Source organism: Tiliqua scincoides, chromosome 8 (assembly GCF_035046505.1).
Source record: "Tiliqua scincoides isolate rTilSci1 chromosome 8, rTilSci1.hap2, whole genome shotgun sequence".
Taxonomy (NCBI): domain Eukaryota; kingdom Metazoa; phylum Chordata; class Lepidosauria; order Squamata; family Scincidae; genus Tiliqua; species Tiliqua scincoides.
Window position 1 is genome coordinate 44,696,153 of NC_089828.1, and position 15,063 is coordinate 44,711,215.

A 15,063-nucleotide genomic window follows, 5' to 3' on the forward strand; every position below is an offset into this window, starting at 1 on the left:
TCTCAGAATTAATCAGTTCATACTTGTGTGTGACCACAAAAATTTGGGGGGGATGATGATGATGGGACCATAAGACATGAAAGGTAAAACATAACACATGCATGATCAATAGAAAAGAGTGGAATTGGAATTTTCAGATTGAACTTAATTTTTATAAACAGTACAACATAATTCTTGTACAGTATTTATGAATGTTGTTTTATGTGTATTACTTTTTTTAGTCTGTTCTTTTCTGACTTGTTTACCTTAGCCTGTTTACCTTAGAACAGACCTCTGTCACCATGCAGCACAACCATTGCTGCTCCTCGCCAGACTACAGCTCTTGGCTCAGTCTGTCAGCAGAGTTTGTGAAGACAACTTACTTCTGTTTGTTGATAAACATCAGTAGTGTCAGTAATTGTGAATGTGGTGCAATAATTTGTGGCAGTTTTTTTTGTTAGTGAGGTTGCAACAAAAATATCCATTTTAGAAATGGCCTTAGATTGTTTTAATCCAGGGGTGCTCACACTTTTTTGGCTCGAGAGCTACTTTGAAACCCAGCAAGGCCCGAAGATCTACCAGAGTTTTTTTACAATGTTCGCGCCATCATAACATATACATTTATGTGTACAATGTATGTTGGTGTACCTTGCATAACCACATGAGCCAATATTGCACAACACAACATAATTAACTATAAACATTTTTTGTAACCTCTATGGAGAACTCGTGCAAGGAAAGCGCCCTACAGGTAGACCACAGCTGCGATACAAGGACATCTGCAAGAGGGATCTGAAGGCCTTAGGGATGGACCTCAACAAGTGGGAAACCCTGGCCTCTGAGCGGCCCGCTTGGAGGCAGGCTGTGCAGCATGGCCTTTCCCAGTTTGAAGAGACACTTTGCCAACAGTCTGAGGCTAAGAGGCAAAGAAGGAAGGCCCATAGCCAGGGAGACAGACCAGGGACAGACTGCACTTGCTCCCGGTGTGGAAGGGATTGTCACTCCCGGATTGGCCTTTTCAGCCACACTAGACGCTGTGCCAGAACCACCTTTCAGAGCGCGATACCATAGTCTTTCGAGACTGAAGGTTGCCAATACACGTATTTTTTGTAATTACTTGAGTTTACTTTGATGACTTGCACTGAAGTGAATCAGCCAAGGATGCATAGTTGGACAGTAGCTGCTGACAGCCAGCCTCAAGCACACTTCCAAATGTTCATCAGTCATGGTGGAGCGATACTTGGACTTAATGATCTTCATGTAGGAAAAGGCTGACTCACATAAATAAGTGGAGCCCTTCCTGCCTCAGGTGCTCTTATATCCCTGAGGGCCCTATTGCCTTCAAGTGGCTGCAGCTGTGCAGCACGCTCTGCTGGATGCCCAGGCCTTACCCTTAAAGGGGCCACTGCTGACACCACATCTACCTCCTCACCAGATCTTCCTCCATTCCAATACAAGTGTGTGTGGGGGGGGAGCAGATCTCTATACATACCAGTGCAAAAGCAGGGGAAAGGTGTGGGGGAGGGAAGATCTCTGTATAGACATCACAGCAAGACCAGTGCAAAACCCCTTGCACACAGAACCAACAGATGGAAGTTGGGGGGGGGGCAGATTTCCATACATACCAGTGCAAAAGCAGGGGAAAGGGGTGGGGGAGGGAAGATCTCTGTATAGACATCACAGCAAGACCAGTGCAAAACCCCTTGCACACAGAACCAACAGATGGAAGTTGGGGGGGCAGATCTCCATACATACCAGTGCAAAAACAGGGGAAAGGTAAGTCAGCCCCAGTAGAGTCAAGGGGGCTCACTCCCAGGGATGCGTGGATGGGAGAGAAGCCTGCCAGCGGCTCCTCTCCCAGGGAGGAGCCTGCCAGGTGCTCACTCCCTAGGCTCACTCCCTGGGCTCACAAGCCTGCCAGGGGCTCACTCCTAGGGATGCGTGGACGGGAGAGAAGCCTGCGATCGACTCATTTTTCCTTTGCGATCGACCGGTAGCTCGCGATCGACTTATTGAGCACCCCTGTTTTAATCCATTTAAAAAACCAAATCACTCCCATCAAAGGAAGGGATTAAGGCCAGTGACAACATGGATGTGTTCCTTTTTTTACCAGAGTCAAGTGATAGCAACAGTTTGTGACATTTGTAGGAAAGAAATGAGCAAGATGAAAAAAGAAACTACAGGTTTTCTAAGTGCTAGCCAGGATGAAGGTTATGATTGCATTATGTTAAATGGGGACCCTGATGTATCATTCTCTTCAGAAGCTTTAAGACCATTAAATACATCCCTCCAAGAACTAGGATAGTCCCCAGTTGACATGAAAAAGAACCATATAAACATTCTACAGAAAAAGTAAACATTTATAAATACTGTACAAGAAGGATGTTGCAGATAAAAAAATTAAGTTCAATTTGTGGATTAAGTTCAATTTGAAAACTCTGATTCCTGCTACTTTCTCTTTATCATACATTTGTGTTGCCTCTCATATCTTATGATCCCTTTGTCATCCCCACCAAATTTTTATGGATAGTTACACACAAGAATGAACTAACTTAGAGATTTTTTTCAAAATTTTAAAAATGTCAGTTTTTTGAGAGAACTAATTTCAAATGAGTTTAAAAAAATTATTAAAACTCTTGTTGTCTGTCATATGAATCTCATTAAAGGAGGTTTAAAATGAGACCACCTCAGCTGTATACCCCAACTAGCGTCCGAGGTACAGCTAGTTAGTTTCACTAGAAGGTCATTTTTTGATAAAACTTTGAAAATGTGCACAGCTATAAAATTTCACATAGTGAACATAGGCAGCTAAAAATTGGTATTTCTGAACGAATAGGCACCCCAAATTTCATAAAAATATAAGGAGGTTAGTAGGAAACAGTGTGATTTGACATGGAATGACCTAGCACACCTGCAGAACATTCACAGCACACAAATGTACCACAGCACAGTGGTTGAAAATCACTGCTGTAGATTAAGAAAAGGGGGGAAAGAGTGGAAAAGCAAGTGTGGAGGAGCAGGCATTGGAGACTTGTTCACTTCATTCCCCTCTTTTCAAATCCAGGGAGCAGGAGAAGTGGCAGAGGGTCTCTGTTGTCAGGAAGTCTTGGGTCTGTCCTGATTAGGGCTACACATTACAGAGGAGGAGGTGGCCATTATTTTCAGTAGTCTATTTATGTGGCCAATAACATTTCCTCTTAAACATGTACCCTTGTTCTGCTGTAAAGCAAGACCTTGGGGCAGGGTTTTCCCAATAGTGCCACCACTGTTACAGATTAGTTTCCCCAAGGAGACCCATCAGGCTTCTAATCTATATACTCCAAATCAAATTTGTGTTCTCTTGGACTTTGGGTTGTATATGTTCTTGGTGCTCCTGTTGCATTTTATGGGTTATATTCAAAGAAAGTGAATTCTGACTAAGCACCATGGAAATCCAGTGGGGCAAGTCAGTTGTGCCTAGTTTGAGTTTCAGTTTCAGTGGCGCTTAGGATTCATTTTCGCTGGGTACAACCCCATTTTTTGTGTACTGCTTGACAAATTTAACCTTTTAGTTTTTGTATACCACCATGTATCTGCAACCCAGACAAGCAAGTCATGCTTTTTATGTAAATGCAGTATCTTTCTGTTCTGCAGCCACTTTATAACCAGCCTTCGGACACAAAGGTGTACCATGAAAACATCAAAACGTAAGTACCTGACATTTTGTAATCTTTCCTCAAAAGAAATCCAGGATTATATTTATTTTGACCCCTTAGTAGGTCAAATGTTTTGGGAATGTTTTGAATTTTCCTTGCCATCCATTCCATAGAACCACCAAGTTATTTTTTTTTTATAACTCCAGTTATTTTTTTTTTTAATTTAAAATAGTAGTTTGAACATTTGTTTATAACAATTAATGGGAAGCTGCTGGCCATGTTTGGAAAAGGCATGCTGGAATGGATTTGGTCTGATCCACTATGGCATTTCTTATGGAATGAGTCTTGTTCCTTGCAGTCGTTCAAGGCAAGGTTAGGATGGGGTGCTCTGGGTTTAGGATATCCCATCTGACCCAGGGAGATACCTGTTTGTCATAACTGACAAACCTCTCATGCCATGGCCACTTCTAATTTATATTCTCTGTGTAAACAGGGTTGGTTAAACCCATTTCTGCCCAGGCCGCAGGTGAACACATTTGATCCCTGTTGCATATATGCAACGTTAGACAGAAATGGCTTAAGGCTGCAGTTGTATGCAACTTTTCCTGGGAGTAAGTTCTGCTTCTGACTTGTAGGATTGTGCTGTAGTTTTCTGCACTATCCAACACTTCCCCCCCTCTTTATCAATGACAAGAACTGATTGTTCTTCATTGCACTGGATTTAATCTCTTGCCAATATTATCAGACACTCCATAACTTGTAACATTATTGCAGCAGAGAATTCTTGAAAAATGCACCATTCTGGCTAGGTGGGAATTCTCTCTCACTTTATCTCTCTCTTTTTCTAGAAACCAAGTCATGAGGAAAAAGCTGATTTTGTTTTTTAAGAGAAGGAATCATGCCAGGAAACAAAGGGTAAATATTTACAATTTACTTGTGTGTGTGTGTGTGTGTGTGTGTGTGTGTGTGTAAGTAAAACATCTCATGAATGGCCAGTTTGTTGTCTTGGCACACTCTCTTGCATGGCTAGGAAATTGTCACCATTTGCAAAGTATTGAGGATTTTCATTGTGCTACAGCTGCAGCCCATTCAGGCCAGGGAGGACTTGCTCATTGGTCACTCCCCCCATCTTCTCTTGGTGGGGTTGCTTCTCAGCTGGGTTCACCATTTGCTGCCAGCCCGGTCTAGTGACTGATGGCTCCTGACATGGAAAGTTGTAGAAATAACTGATCTCACCGTTTAAATATCCTTTGTAGACTTGGTACGGCCTTTTAGGTTGAAATCTACCATTCAGCAGAATAAGGTAACGGAATGGACTGTGACCACTGCATGGAGCCCAGTGCCATAGAACAGGGATCTTCAACCTTTTTCATGACCCCAGTAAATAAAGTATGAAACTGGGGATCCACTGCTGATCCTGTGCCGTTCCCAGGACCCAGTCTGCCCACTCCCCACCCCTGTTGCCACCCATTCCCTACCCATCTTATTTCTCCTTACCATTTTTGCCTTCACAACAACCCTGAGAGGTAGCAGCCTGAGCAGTGCTAGCCTTAGGAGCTGCGGGGCAGGACAGCAAGCAGTGGCTGTGCAGGATTATATTAAAGACTGGGATTTAATAAGGCAGTATTGGATCCAAGCCCTCTCTTGCACAGGCTTTGAAAGGCTGCTGCTATCCCCCAAATGAGGCTTTGCAACCCCATTGGGGTCCCAGCCCACAGGTTGAAGGACACTGCCATAGAACATTTCTGAACTCTAGCAGTGTGTAAGGCTAATGGTTTTCTCATCTTATTCTTGTGTTGAGGGGGCAGTTTGACTGGATAGAATAATCAAATTATGAACTTCCTGATCAATGAAGTATGTCATGTCATGTTGTGCAGCACCTAGTGCCTGCTACCCAACAAAACAATGTCGCAGTAGGAGACTTGAGGTTGCTTATAAACTCTCTGTGTACACCTGCACACTTTGTATGCAAGTGTGGATGTGAAATGTATTAATGTGATGCCTTCCTACCTTTTCATTGAGAATATATTGTACCTTTCCTGGGGATTTTAATTATAAGCTGTTTTAGGAACTGGGCTGAAAAATATTGAACCATAAGTGGTGCTGCAGCCACTACCATCTTGTTTGTGGGATGCACTGACTTGTGAGTATATTTGAGATTTAACCCCTCTTTATTTTATTTTTTGTGTGTTGGGGTGTGGTGTTTTCAGGAGCAGAAAATTTGTCAGCGTTATGATCAACTAATGGAAGCATGGGAGAAGAAAGTCGACCGAATAGAAAACAACCCTCGCAGGAGGGCAAAGGAGAGCAAGACCCGAGAATATTATGAGAAGCAATTTCCAGAAATCCGAAAGCAGCGAGAGCAGCAAGAGCGATTCCAAAGGTAAAGCTATTGATAGAGATGCTTTTTAATTTTTTTTTAAAGCCCGTCCTGGGCAATCCAAAGCAAAACAACTCAAATCAGTCCCTTTGAGCTTAGTGGTCCTTATTCCCAGTGACTGTGTTTAGAATTGTAGCCTAGGTAAGGCAGTTGTCAGTCAGTGCAGAGCAGGATTTCCACTTGCAACATGTGAGCCTTTTCTGCTTTGTGTAAGTCTTTGCCTCTTCCCATAACACTCAGAAGCAGATTTATTGCACATGAGAATAACACTATTTAGTGTTCATATTGTGCTTTTTGAATGTGTATTTGTGTGGTGTTAGAATATTTTGCACTCTCTGCCCAGACTCCAAAATGACGACAATACAAAAACACAAAAAAGAGCATGCTATTATTCACTGTACTTTATGTAGTCGTCTCGTCAGTCTTGCCAAATGCCCTGTAAAGACATGCTGGCCTTATCTTTACTGTGCTGCACATACAGGCCCACTGCTTGTTTTAAGCTGTGTACTGGATTTTGTGATGGCATCAAGATTCCAGGTGTGAACGTCCTGGCTCACACACTCACAATGCAGTCCTAAGTATGTCTACTCAGAAGTATGTCCTCTTGAGTTTAATGGAGCCTACTCCTAGGCAAGATTGCAGCATTGGCTTCTATCTCAACTTACAAATGACACAAAATAAGCAACTTAGAATAGTGTTTGAAAGCTTCATCATTTCATACCGGGAGCACAGTTCAGCTGTTCTTGCTGCAGAGTCCTAGTTTTCATGAAACCTATAAGCAGCCTTGTGCACAATTACAATGCGCTTTAACAATAAACTCAATTTTGTATAGTAACAGACTTCATACAGTGTAATAGACAGACTCATAAGAATGTAAAGTTTTGGACCAAAGTTCCATGTAGTCCAGCATTTTGTTTCTAGCAGTAGCTTGGTAGGTTCACATGCAGGGCATGTCTCTCCGCAAACCTTGATTCTTGGAGCCTCACTATTCAGAGGCAGTATATCTTCATTTAGCAGTTGTGGATAATATCGATTAGGTTTGACTTGTTCTTTTCCTGTAAAAGCCGTCTAAGTTAGCGGCCTTCACAGCATCTTGTCATAGTGAACTATTAAGAATATTTATTTACTGCTTTTCAATAAGTCATTCAGAAAGTGGTTTACATAGAAAAATCAGTAATTCCATATGTTCTGTGGCATGTGGGCAAATGCTTTTGTTTGAGAACTTCTGCTTAATCCCGTTCATCCAGTAACTCTGACCTCTAGCATTATATGGGAGGGAGAAAAAAAATCTTCCTGATTGTCCTCTTCCATTTTGTTTTGAAGACCCCCTTCCATCCTGGAAGGGCCAAGCATAGGACCAGCCCCACACTGATTCCTTTCCTTTTTTATAGAAGGCTTTTCAGCAAGGACTGCTTTTCTGGTTCCATCCCTAGGGTTGGTCAAAGAGGGGCTGGCCTTTCAGCAACTATTGCTCGAAGTGAACATGAAATCTCTGAAATAATTGATGGGCTCTCAGAACAGGAGGTAAGACCAGAATTGATCTGTCCAGAAACTTGGGCAAGGGGATGCTGTATCTTAAACAAGTCTGTACTATATAGTAGGCAAGGGTTATACTTGTTCTCACTGTAATAGCTTCATGTGATATTTCCCAGAGTAACTTGAGCAGAACAGTGCAAAGAGGCCAGGTCCTGCCCCAAGGAACTTGCAGTAGTTGAGGAGTTCTTGAAAGGAGAGGGTGGCAGAGCCAAGGGATTTTGAGCTAGTGTGAATGCATGTGCTTAGCCTTTGTTTCAGAAGGGGATGAGGGTTAAAGCCCAAGTCTTCAAGGAATAGGTGGGTTGTGACAAGGGATTTGAAGAAAGGGAATAAGTTGGAAACGGGTGATAAAATTAGACAGGCATGAATGTTGCAGACATGACTTCAATGGGAAATAAGGGCAGTTTTTCCTACGGTTCTGGGAGAACTTGCTTATGTGGGGCCAATTCCAGTCTTCCCCTTGTGAATTAGACATTGCAGTTATTTTGGCTGATAAAATGGAGAGGTGATGAATTTTTCAAAAAGGGGTACTGGTGCTTGAACCTGGCTGGAGCATCCAGGTCAAAGGCATGGGTGCCAGACATTAATTTTGGGTTTACTGGAACTAGTGATTGTTTGTGAGGAAGAGAACTCTCTGTCCATGCTCAGAGGAGACCTCACTTTCAGCACTACCTTATATTTTCTAGAGTGAACCCTGGTATCAAGTAGGTTTTGAAGCCTAAACTGGACCTGGCTGAGTTCTACGAAGGGCAAACCTGTTGCATTTCGATTTAATTTTCTTTATTACTGTTTCATCCCATTTGCATCCCATCTTCCCTCCTAGGGGAAGATGTTTCAATCTTATCAAAGCCTTCCAACAAATCTTTGAGTTACATTAGGCAGGGAGTGTGCCTGGCCAAGGTCCCCCCACCCATGCTGCTGAACGTGGGATTCAAACCCAGGACTCTGTAGTCCTACATCCAACACCATATTGGTTTTCAGAATCTTCAGTGTTCAGAATGTTATTTTCATAGACAGATCTTGAGCTGGATCTAATTCAGCATGTTTTCCTGTCCTAATATGAATTTTTACGACATTGGCAAACTTTTAAAAATCTCCAGTGGAGCATAGATTTTTATGAGAGAGTGCCATTGCCTCACCATGTCAAACATTGCACGAGAGCTGGCTAGAGGAATTGCTGCCAAAGAGGATGACCTTTTTTTTTTTGTGAGTGTGTGTGTTTAATGAGCACCGGATTGTAAACACTAGAGCTGGGCCTTTAAAAGTGTCTTTGGCTCTGTGTTTGCTGCTTTTAGGGCCTCCTAAGCATCGCCAGCAAATGTCCTATTAAAATAATGTGTGTGTTTGTGTGTTTTCCTCACTTGTAGAACAATGAGAAGCAAATGCGCCAGCTCTCTGTCATTCCCCCCATGATGTTTGATGCAGAACAGAGGCGAGTGAAGTTCATTAATATGAATGGACTAATGGAAGACCCCATGAAGGTGTACAAAGACCGGCAGTTTATGAATGTCTGGACAGACCACGAGAAGGAGATCTTTAAAGAGAAGTAATATATGTTTTTGTTATGCATTTCCTGGGGAAAAGGTATTGAGATGTAGCAGATAATGTCTGTCTTGCCAAGCTTTAAACTTTCTTTTGCTCCTCTCTCATTAAGTGAGTAGTTATGGTGACGGTGGGGACAGTAGCTGGAAACAAATTGCAGGGAAAGGGTGTTACCTTCTTGCCCTATTTTTAACCTTCTTGGAAGTATCTGGCTATCCACTATTGGAAACAGAATATTGTACTAGATCAGAGTTTCTCAACCAGCGGTACTCGAGGTGGTATCCGGTGGAACCTGTGGGAACTCTAGACTTCTGTCACCTGGTGGTAAGACTAGTGCAACAGGCAGTGGTAGTAGGCTTGCCTTGGCGGGAAGAGCTCCAGCATGTGCTTTTCGCATGCTCCAGAAAGCCCTCTTGTCCACCCTGAGCCTCTTACTGGTGTTTGTTGCATCAAGACTTGCCTCTCAGTCTGGAAGTAACTGGTGATGTCATAATCTGCAGTTGTTTCTGGTGGTACTTCCAGTAGGTGGACCACGCAAAGTGATACGGCAGGGGACAAACAATGAGAAACACTGCACTAGATAACATGTGCCTTTATCGTTTTGCGTGGGACTCCTCTTATGGAGGCAGGAGCACAGATTCCTGAATGGAAGTGAAATAGGGTTTCCTAAGTGTGGATTTGTATGACTGGTGCCTGCGTGGAAAGATGTCTGCACTTGACAGAGGCACCCCCAAAAAGGTGACGGCTTCTTCTCTCGGAAGCATAATTTCAGTGGAGACTTGTGTGCTGTCTTGTAGAGTGATCATTGTGGAGGAGGCAGAGCACCTGTTTTGCATGCTATAGGTGTTACTTTTTGGGTACCACCTCCTGTTAAAAAGAATCTTCGCTTGAGACTTGGAAGAGCTGTTGCCACCCAGAGAAGACAGCGCTAGTGTAGGTGAACCAAGGGGGCTGACTTTTATAAGGCAACTGTGTGGTCTGGAAGCACACAATGCGACCACATTGCTGAAGCTGAGTGGTTCTGGGCTTCATTAGTGCCTAGATGGGAGGCTGCTGAGGAACCACATGAGTGCTGTGGAAAAAAGTTACATGGGAGTAAATCAATGTGTACATCAAGAGAGCAAACAACCCCCCCCCCCCCAAATAAAAGCTCAGCAAGAACTTAGAATGCTCAGTGGACTCCCAAGAGCTACAGAATGTGTGTTAATAATGGTGGTGTACAGAATTACTAAGCAATGCAGATGCAGTAATTGGAGCTTTGTGTAGTCCCTACCGTGTGTTTCAAAGCAACAGAGGTTCCAAGTCCCAGTGACCGTGAGTCAGGTTTGAGAGTATTTGGGTGATGCCTAATACAATCTCTGAAGCCCCAAAGGATGGCTAAATAGGATTTTCCATAGCTGTAGGGTGAAGACCTGCCTACACCCTCCATGCTTTTACACAGTTGGTGGAATTTATGCCAGTTACAGAATTAATGTCTTCTTGCAGAAAGTGGTTGTCTAATTGCATTTATAGGAGTTTTGGAAATCAGGGATGTGCAACTGGAATATACTAGCTGTCAGGGCTTGACTTTCCTCTGTTTTTCTACAGGTTTGTCCAGCACCCCAAGAACTTTGGTCTAATTGCTTCGTATTTGGAAAGAAAGGTGAGACAGTGTTCTTTCTTTGACACACGTGTGTGGCTTTTCTCTGTTTCTGAAATTTTTGTAATGATATTACTGCATATGTTACCATCAGGGGTTTCTCAGGCAAAAAAGGCTCCTCAGGGAGCTTGCAATTAAATTTCAGTAAATGCACACTTATTCTTCTTTAGTAGACTTACTCCATCAGTGTCGTTGTAGTGAAAAACTTGCTGTGTCTCAGTGACAGAGCTGGCCCAAGACTTCCTAAAGCAGCTCACCACCTGCTGCTTCCCACACCTGGTGAAGTGCCAGTTTCTGCTGTTCCCACTCCCTGGATTAGAAAAAGAAGAGGGGACAGAGTGGAAGAAGTGTGAAGGAGAAGAAAGCTAGTGCATCTTGATGCTCTTATTAATCTCTTCTCCTCCACACTTCCTCTTCTGCTTCATTCCCCTCTTCCTTTTCTAAACCTGGGAGTGGGAAAAAGAGGAACAGTGAAGATGAATAGATGGACAGAGCCAACTGCTGCCTACAGTGACCATCTCAGCTGGTCTCTGGGATGGGCCAGTCTTTCCCAGAGATGACCTGAAACTTCTGCCAGCAACCGATCACAGTCATGTCACCACATTCAAGAAACGACCAAGCCTTGTAAGATATGAGAACAGACACTATTTTTGCTTAATTTATTTTGTGCTGTGGTGCCAACTCTTAACAGGGAAAAGTAACCGTGAGAGAGTTGGCAATTGGGGAGAATCTTAAATGTAGCTATTGGACTGGAAGTCTGATTTGGAATGAGGAGGAGAATTACTCCTTTCCTTCTCAGATGAAGCATCTTGTATCTAGTAGAGATCATTTTGGTGATTATTTTACCTGGAATTTGGCAGTTTCTTTTCTTTTTCTGGTCTTTTTAGAATGTTCCAGACTGTGTTCTGTATTATTATTTGACCAAGAAAAATGAGAACTACAAGGCCCTGGTGCGAAGAAACTATGGCAAGCGGCGGGGGAGAAACCAGGTGTGTTGTGTCGGTGTATTGCAAGCTACTTTTTGCTCACTTTTGGAGGAAAAAGTACACTTCTTCAAATGTGTAGTTTCATGGGCTGCTGCTTAAATTGCTTCCCAAACATTTGGCACTTTGGACCATGATAGGGGGAGATCAGAGGAACAAGAGAAAGAGAGAGGGAGTGGAAGCCCTGGGAAGAGTTGAAGAAAGAGGGAGCAGAAAGGGTCAAGGACACTGGGAACCCAGGGAGGTAGCTCCCCCAAGTGACTTGGGAGAAATCCCTAAGGGCAAGAATGGCAGCCATAGGGACAAGCAGGCCCCCAAGTCAAGTCTCCCAACTTTGTAGCATCTTACCTCTATCAAGTGGAATCTGCTTCCAGTGGAACTCAGTCGAGAAATTTCTTGCCATCCTTCCGGGGTGAAGCTACAGAGAGTACCGTGGCTGGCGAAGCATGTGAAATCAGTGTCTCTCTGTGAAGCCACAGAAACCAACCAGAGAAGTAGTGGAATCCTATACAGTGTACAGGATTGTAGCCCTAATGGTGAACCGTGGCCAAGGTCAAGGGAGCTGCCTGTTGAAAAAGTTTGGGAATCACTGCCTTAAATAAGCCATGTGTGGTTTTTTTTTAAAATGCTATAATAGGAGCTATAACACTACCCCCTCCTGCTTCATTTCCAATCTGAATTGGGCCCCCTGGCAGCTGCTCTTTAACAAGGAGAAAAAAGTTAATTGTTACCATGGTCCTGATCGGCAGAGGGCTTTTGATCCAGCCACTGTTTAGAGGCTCACAGACTTCTGCAGATGGTAGTTTGTTTATTTAGGATGCTATTGTGTCCTTTTTGCCATCATAGGGGCCCCCACCACCACTCACAACACGGATAAGGCAGCTTGTAAAACAATCCATTCATAGAATAACTACCTTCCCACCAGGGCTAGCCTATGAGACCAATGAATTGCAGAGCCCAAAGTGCAGGCCATTCTCTTGCAGAACCTAGGCAGGCCTCTCAGGCAAGTGAGTGACACTGAGCAAGTGACACTCACTCAGCTCATGGTGGAGGTGTGTCTTCCTTTGCCTTAGTACCTGAGGAAAGGAGAAGTGGCACCAGTCCTGGATAATCCATTTTACCTGTTCTGTGTGTTGAAGCTGCTCTTGGTCAGGTTGCCAACTGAGCCTGATGATGGCTCTTTGGCCTTCCCCTGTAATTTGCAGCTTGGCTTGCTTGTAAGAGCCATCTGGTTCTGTTAATCACTAAGCACCTCTGTGCTGGCAACACATTATGTTCTAGATTGGTCTGTAGAGGTTGATTGTGCCTCTTGGTTCTTTTCTGCTTTAACAGTCTGAATTTAGAGGACAATGGGGAAGGGTGTGAAAAAAATGGAAGAGACCCCCCTGCCGAGCACAATTGGTCAAGTGCCCTCTTTTTCTCAAGCCAGTCTTGCAAACAAGGCCACAACAGTTATAGTTGACTCTGTGTGTGTGTGTGTGTGTGTGTGTGTGTTTCTTTTAAATGGCCCATTGTATCTGTGTGCCACTTTGTAGTCATTTGAAGCACGAGAAAAAGGACCAACTTTTTTCCAGTACACAAAGCATTCCTTCCTATTCACCTGGAGATTATTCTTTCTTGTCACAGAGTGACCAGATGAGTGGCTTTTTACAAACAACTATTCATGTTATACCACTGCTTCCAATGCTGCAGCATAGGATCCTGTTTATTCTTGTGTATTTTAATTTATTCACGCACACACCATATGAAAGAGTTGGTGGGAGGGGGCAAAGTATTGGCAGTTTGTAAAAGAACCACCCTTTAGTATTGTTGTTCACTAATACCACAAGGCAAAGGAGACTGAAAAAGTAGGGGATACAACTTTGTTCCTTCCTGCATCCCTTTACAAAATGGAGTATGTGCTGTGTGTATTAATCCTTTCTGAATTGAATGAGCTGGGGGGGGCAGTAGGGAAGACCTAAGCAGGGATTTTGGGGGGAGAAGCTGATGTTAGGGGTTGGCAATGGAACTCCACAGTGGGGGGCAGTCTGGGGACACTCAAGCTGTTTTGGAGGAAGTGCTTAATTCATAGTTGTCGGCTTTTCGATATTGATTTTAAAATGGAGTATGTTAACAATACAATGAGATCTGTCTTGCATTGTTCGCTGTTCTCAAACATTATAAGAAAAGTGGTATATAAATAAAAGCCACGCCTCAACACGTGGTAGTTTGACCAAGAAGCAGAACCTAGAATAGGACAATTCAGAGAAGGACTGGCTTGCTTCTTAAGGCCTGGAATCAACAAAAGCTTTAATCCGGGTTTGCCTCCATTCCAGTGGTGTCTGAGTGCACCCCTTTACTTTTCGAGGAAAGGATAAAAAAAAAATTCTTTGCTTAGATGTTATTGTAGAAGGGGCAAAGCTTGTACTTAGTGGTATAACCTTCACAAACTGGGATCTTGCAATGGGATGCAGCACATCTTTGTAGCCTTGTTCAAATGTATTCGTTGGCTCCTTCCTCAAGGTTCTTTTTTCGCATCCTGATGGAGAAGCACTGTCCTCTAGGACTTTAATTAGTAGGTCAATAGCCAGTTGAGCTCTATCTCTCTCTTTCCCAAACAGTCCTCCCAGGACTGTTGAGAAGAAAGTGGGGGGCAAGTGAAGAGCTATGTGCAGAGCCTGGATCTCCCTGTAGAAAGATCAAGATATAATTACCAAAAATTAAGCAACTGAAGCTTTAGGCCACTTCTGAGGATCACATTTTAATCCATAAGTTTAAAAATGTTGGGCATACTTTTATTTGTTGGTTATTTCCATCCTTGTGTGTAACTTCTACAAAAACAAACAAACAAAAATACCAGAGGGATGCTGTTTCTAACCATGAATGGCCACATTTTTTAAAATGAAAAGTTATTGCACACTTCAGTATCTCAAAAAAATATCTATATTACTGCTTTGATAATATTCAGGTGCTGAGATCAATTTAAGATTTAAGTCAGATAGTTAACATCCCCCCCCCAAATGTCCCCTGTCCTCACAGAGCTTACACTATTAAAGCTGGGGAAATGCAATAGAAGGATGGGAGGTATGAAGGAGAAGCCCAAGATAAAAGGCTGATCTTGAAATAGTTTTTGACTGGCAGTGCTATGACTCATTCACCCCCAGGTAAGAAATAGGTTTCTAAGAGTGGTGAAATGCAATTGCATTGCCTACTGTTGTAACTTATGATTATTGTGTGTAAAATCATTATGCACTGTATAAAGCTTAAAAATGAAAGCAAGCCTTGGTTACAGGCTTGCAGTCTAAGGTAAATGAATTAAAACTCCCTCCCCTGGAGGGAGTGGAATAAATGCTTTAACCCTTGGCCGCCAAGCACGCAGGCTGTTCTCCC

At 43.2% G+C, this 15,063-nt stretch overlaps 1 protein-coding gene across 7 annotated transcripts in view; it reads left to right on the top strand.

Moving 5' to 3' along the window:
* Window positions 1–15,063, top strand: part of NCOR1 (nuclear receptor corepressor 1) — a 120,844-nt gene that overhangs the window by 31,625 nt on the left and 74,156 nt on the right. For 4 of the 7 annotated variants that reach the window (XM_066634789.1, XM_066634788.1, XM_066634792.1 and 1 more), the window contains exons 8-14: window positions 3,595–3,665; window positions 4,463–4,529; window positions 5,825–5,997; window positions 7,386–7,518; window positions 8,898–9,076; window positions 10,660–10,714; window positions 11,599–11,700. In XM_066634789.1, coding sequence (XP_066490886.1) covers window positions 3,595–3,665; window positions 4,463–4,529; window positions 5,825–5,997; window positions 7,386–7,518; window positions 8,898–9,076; window positions 10,660–10,714; window positions 11,599–11,700 — 780 coding nt within the window. The remainder of the gene's footprint in view (window positions 1–3,594; window positions 3,666–4,462; window positions 4,530–5,824; window positions 5,998–7,385; window positions 7,519–8,897; window positions 9,077–10,659; window positions 10,715–11,598; window positions 11,701–15,063) is intronic. The other 3 variants (XM_066634793.1, XM_066634791.1, XM_066634794.1) reach the window with 3 other exon arrangements.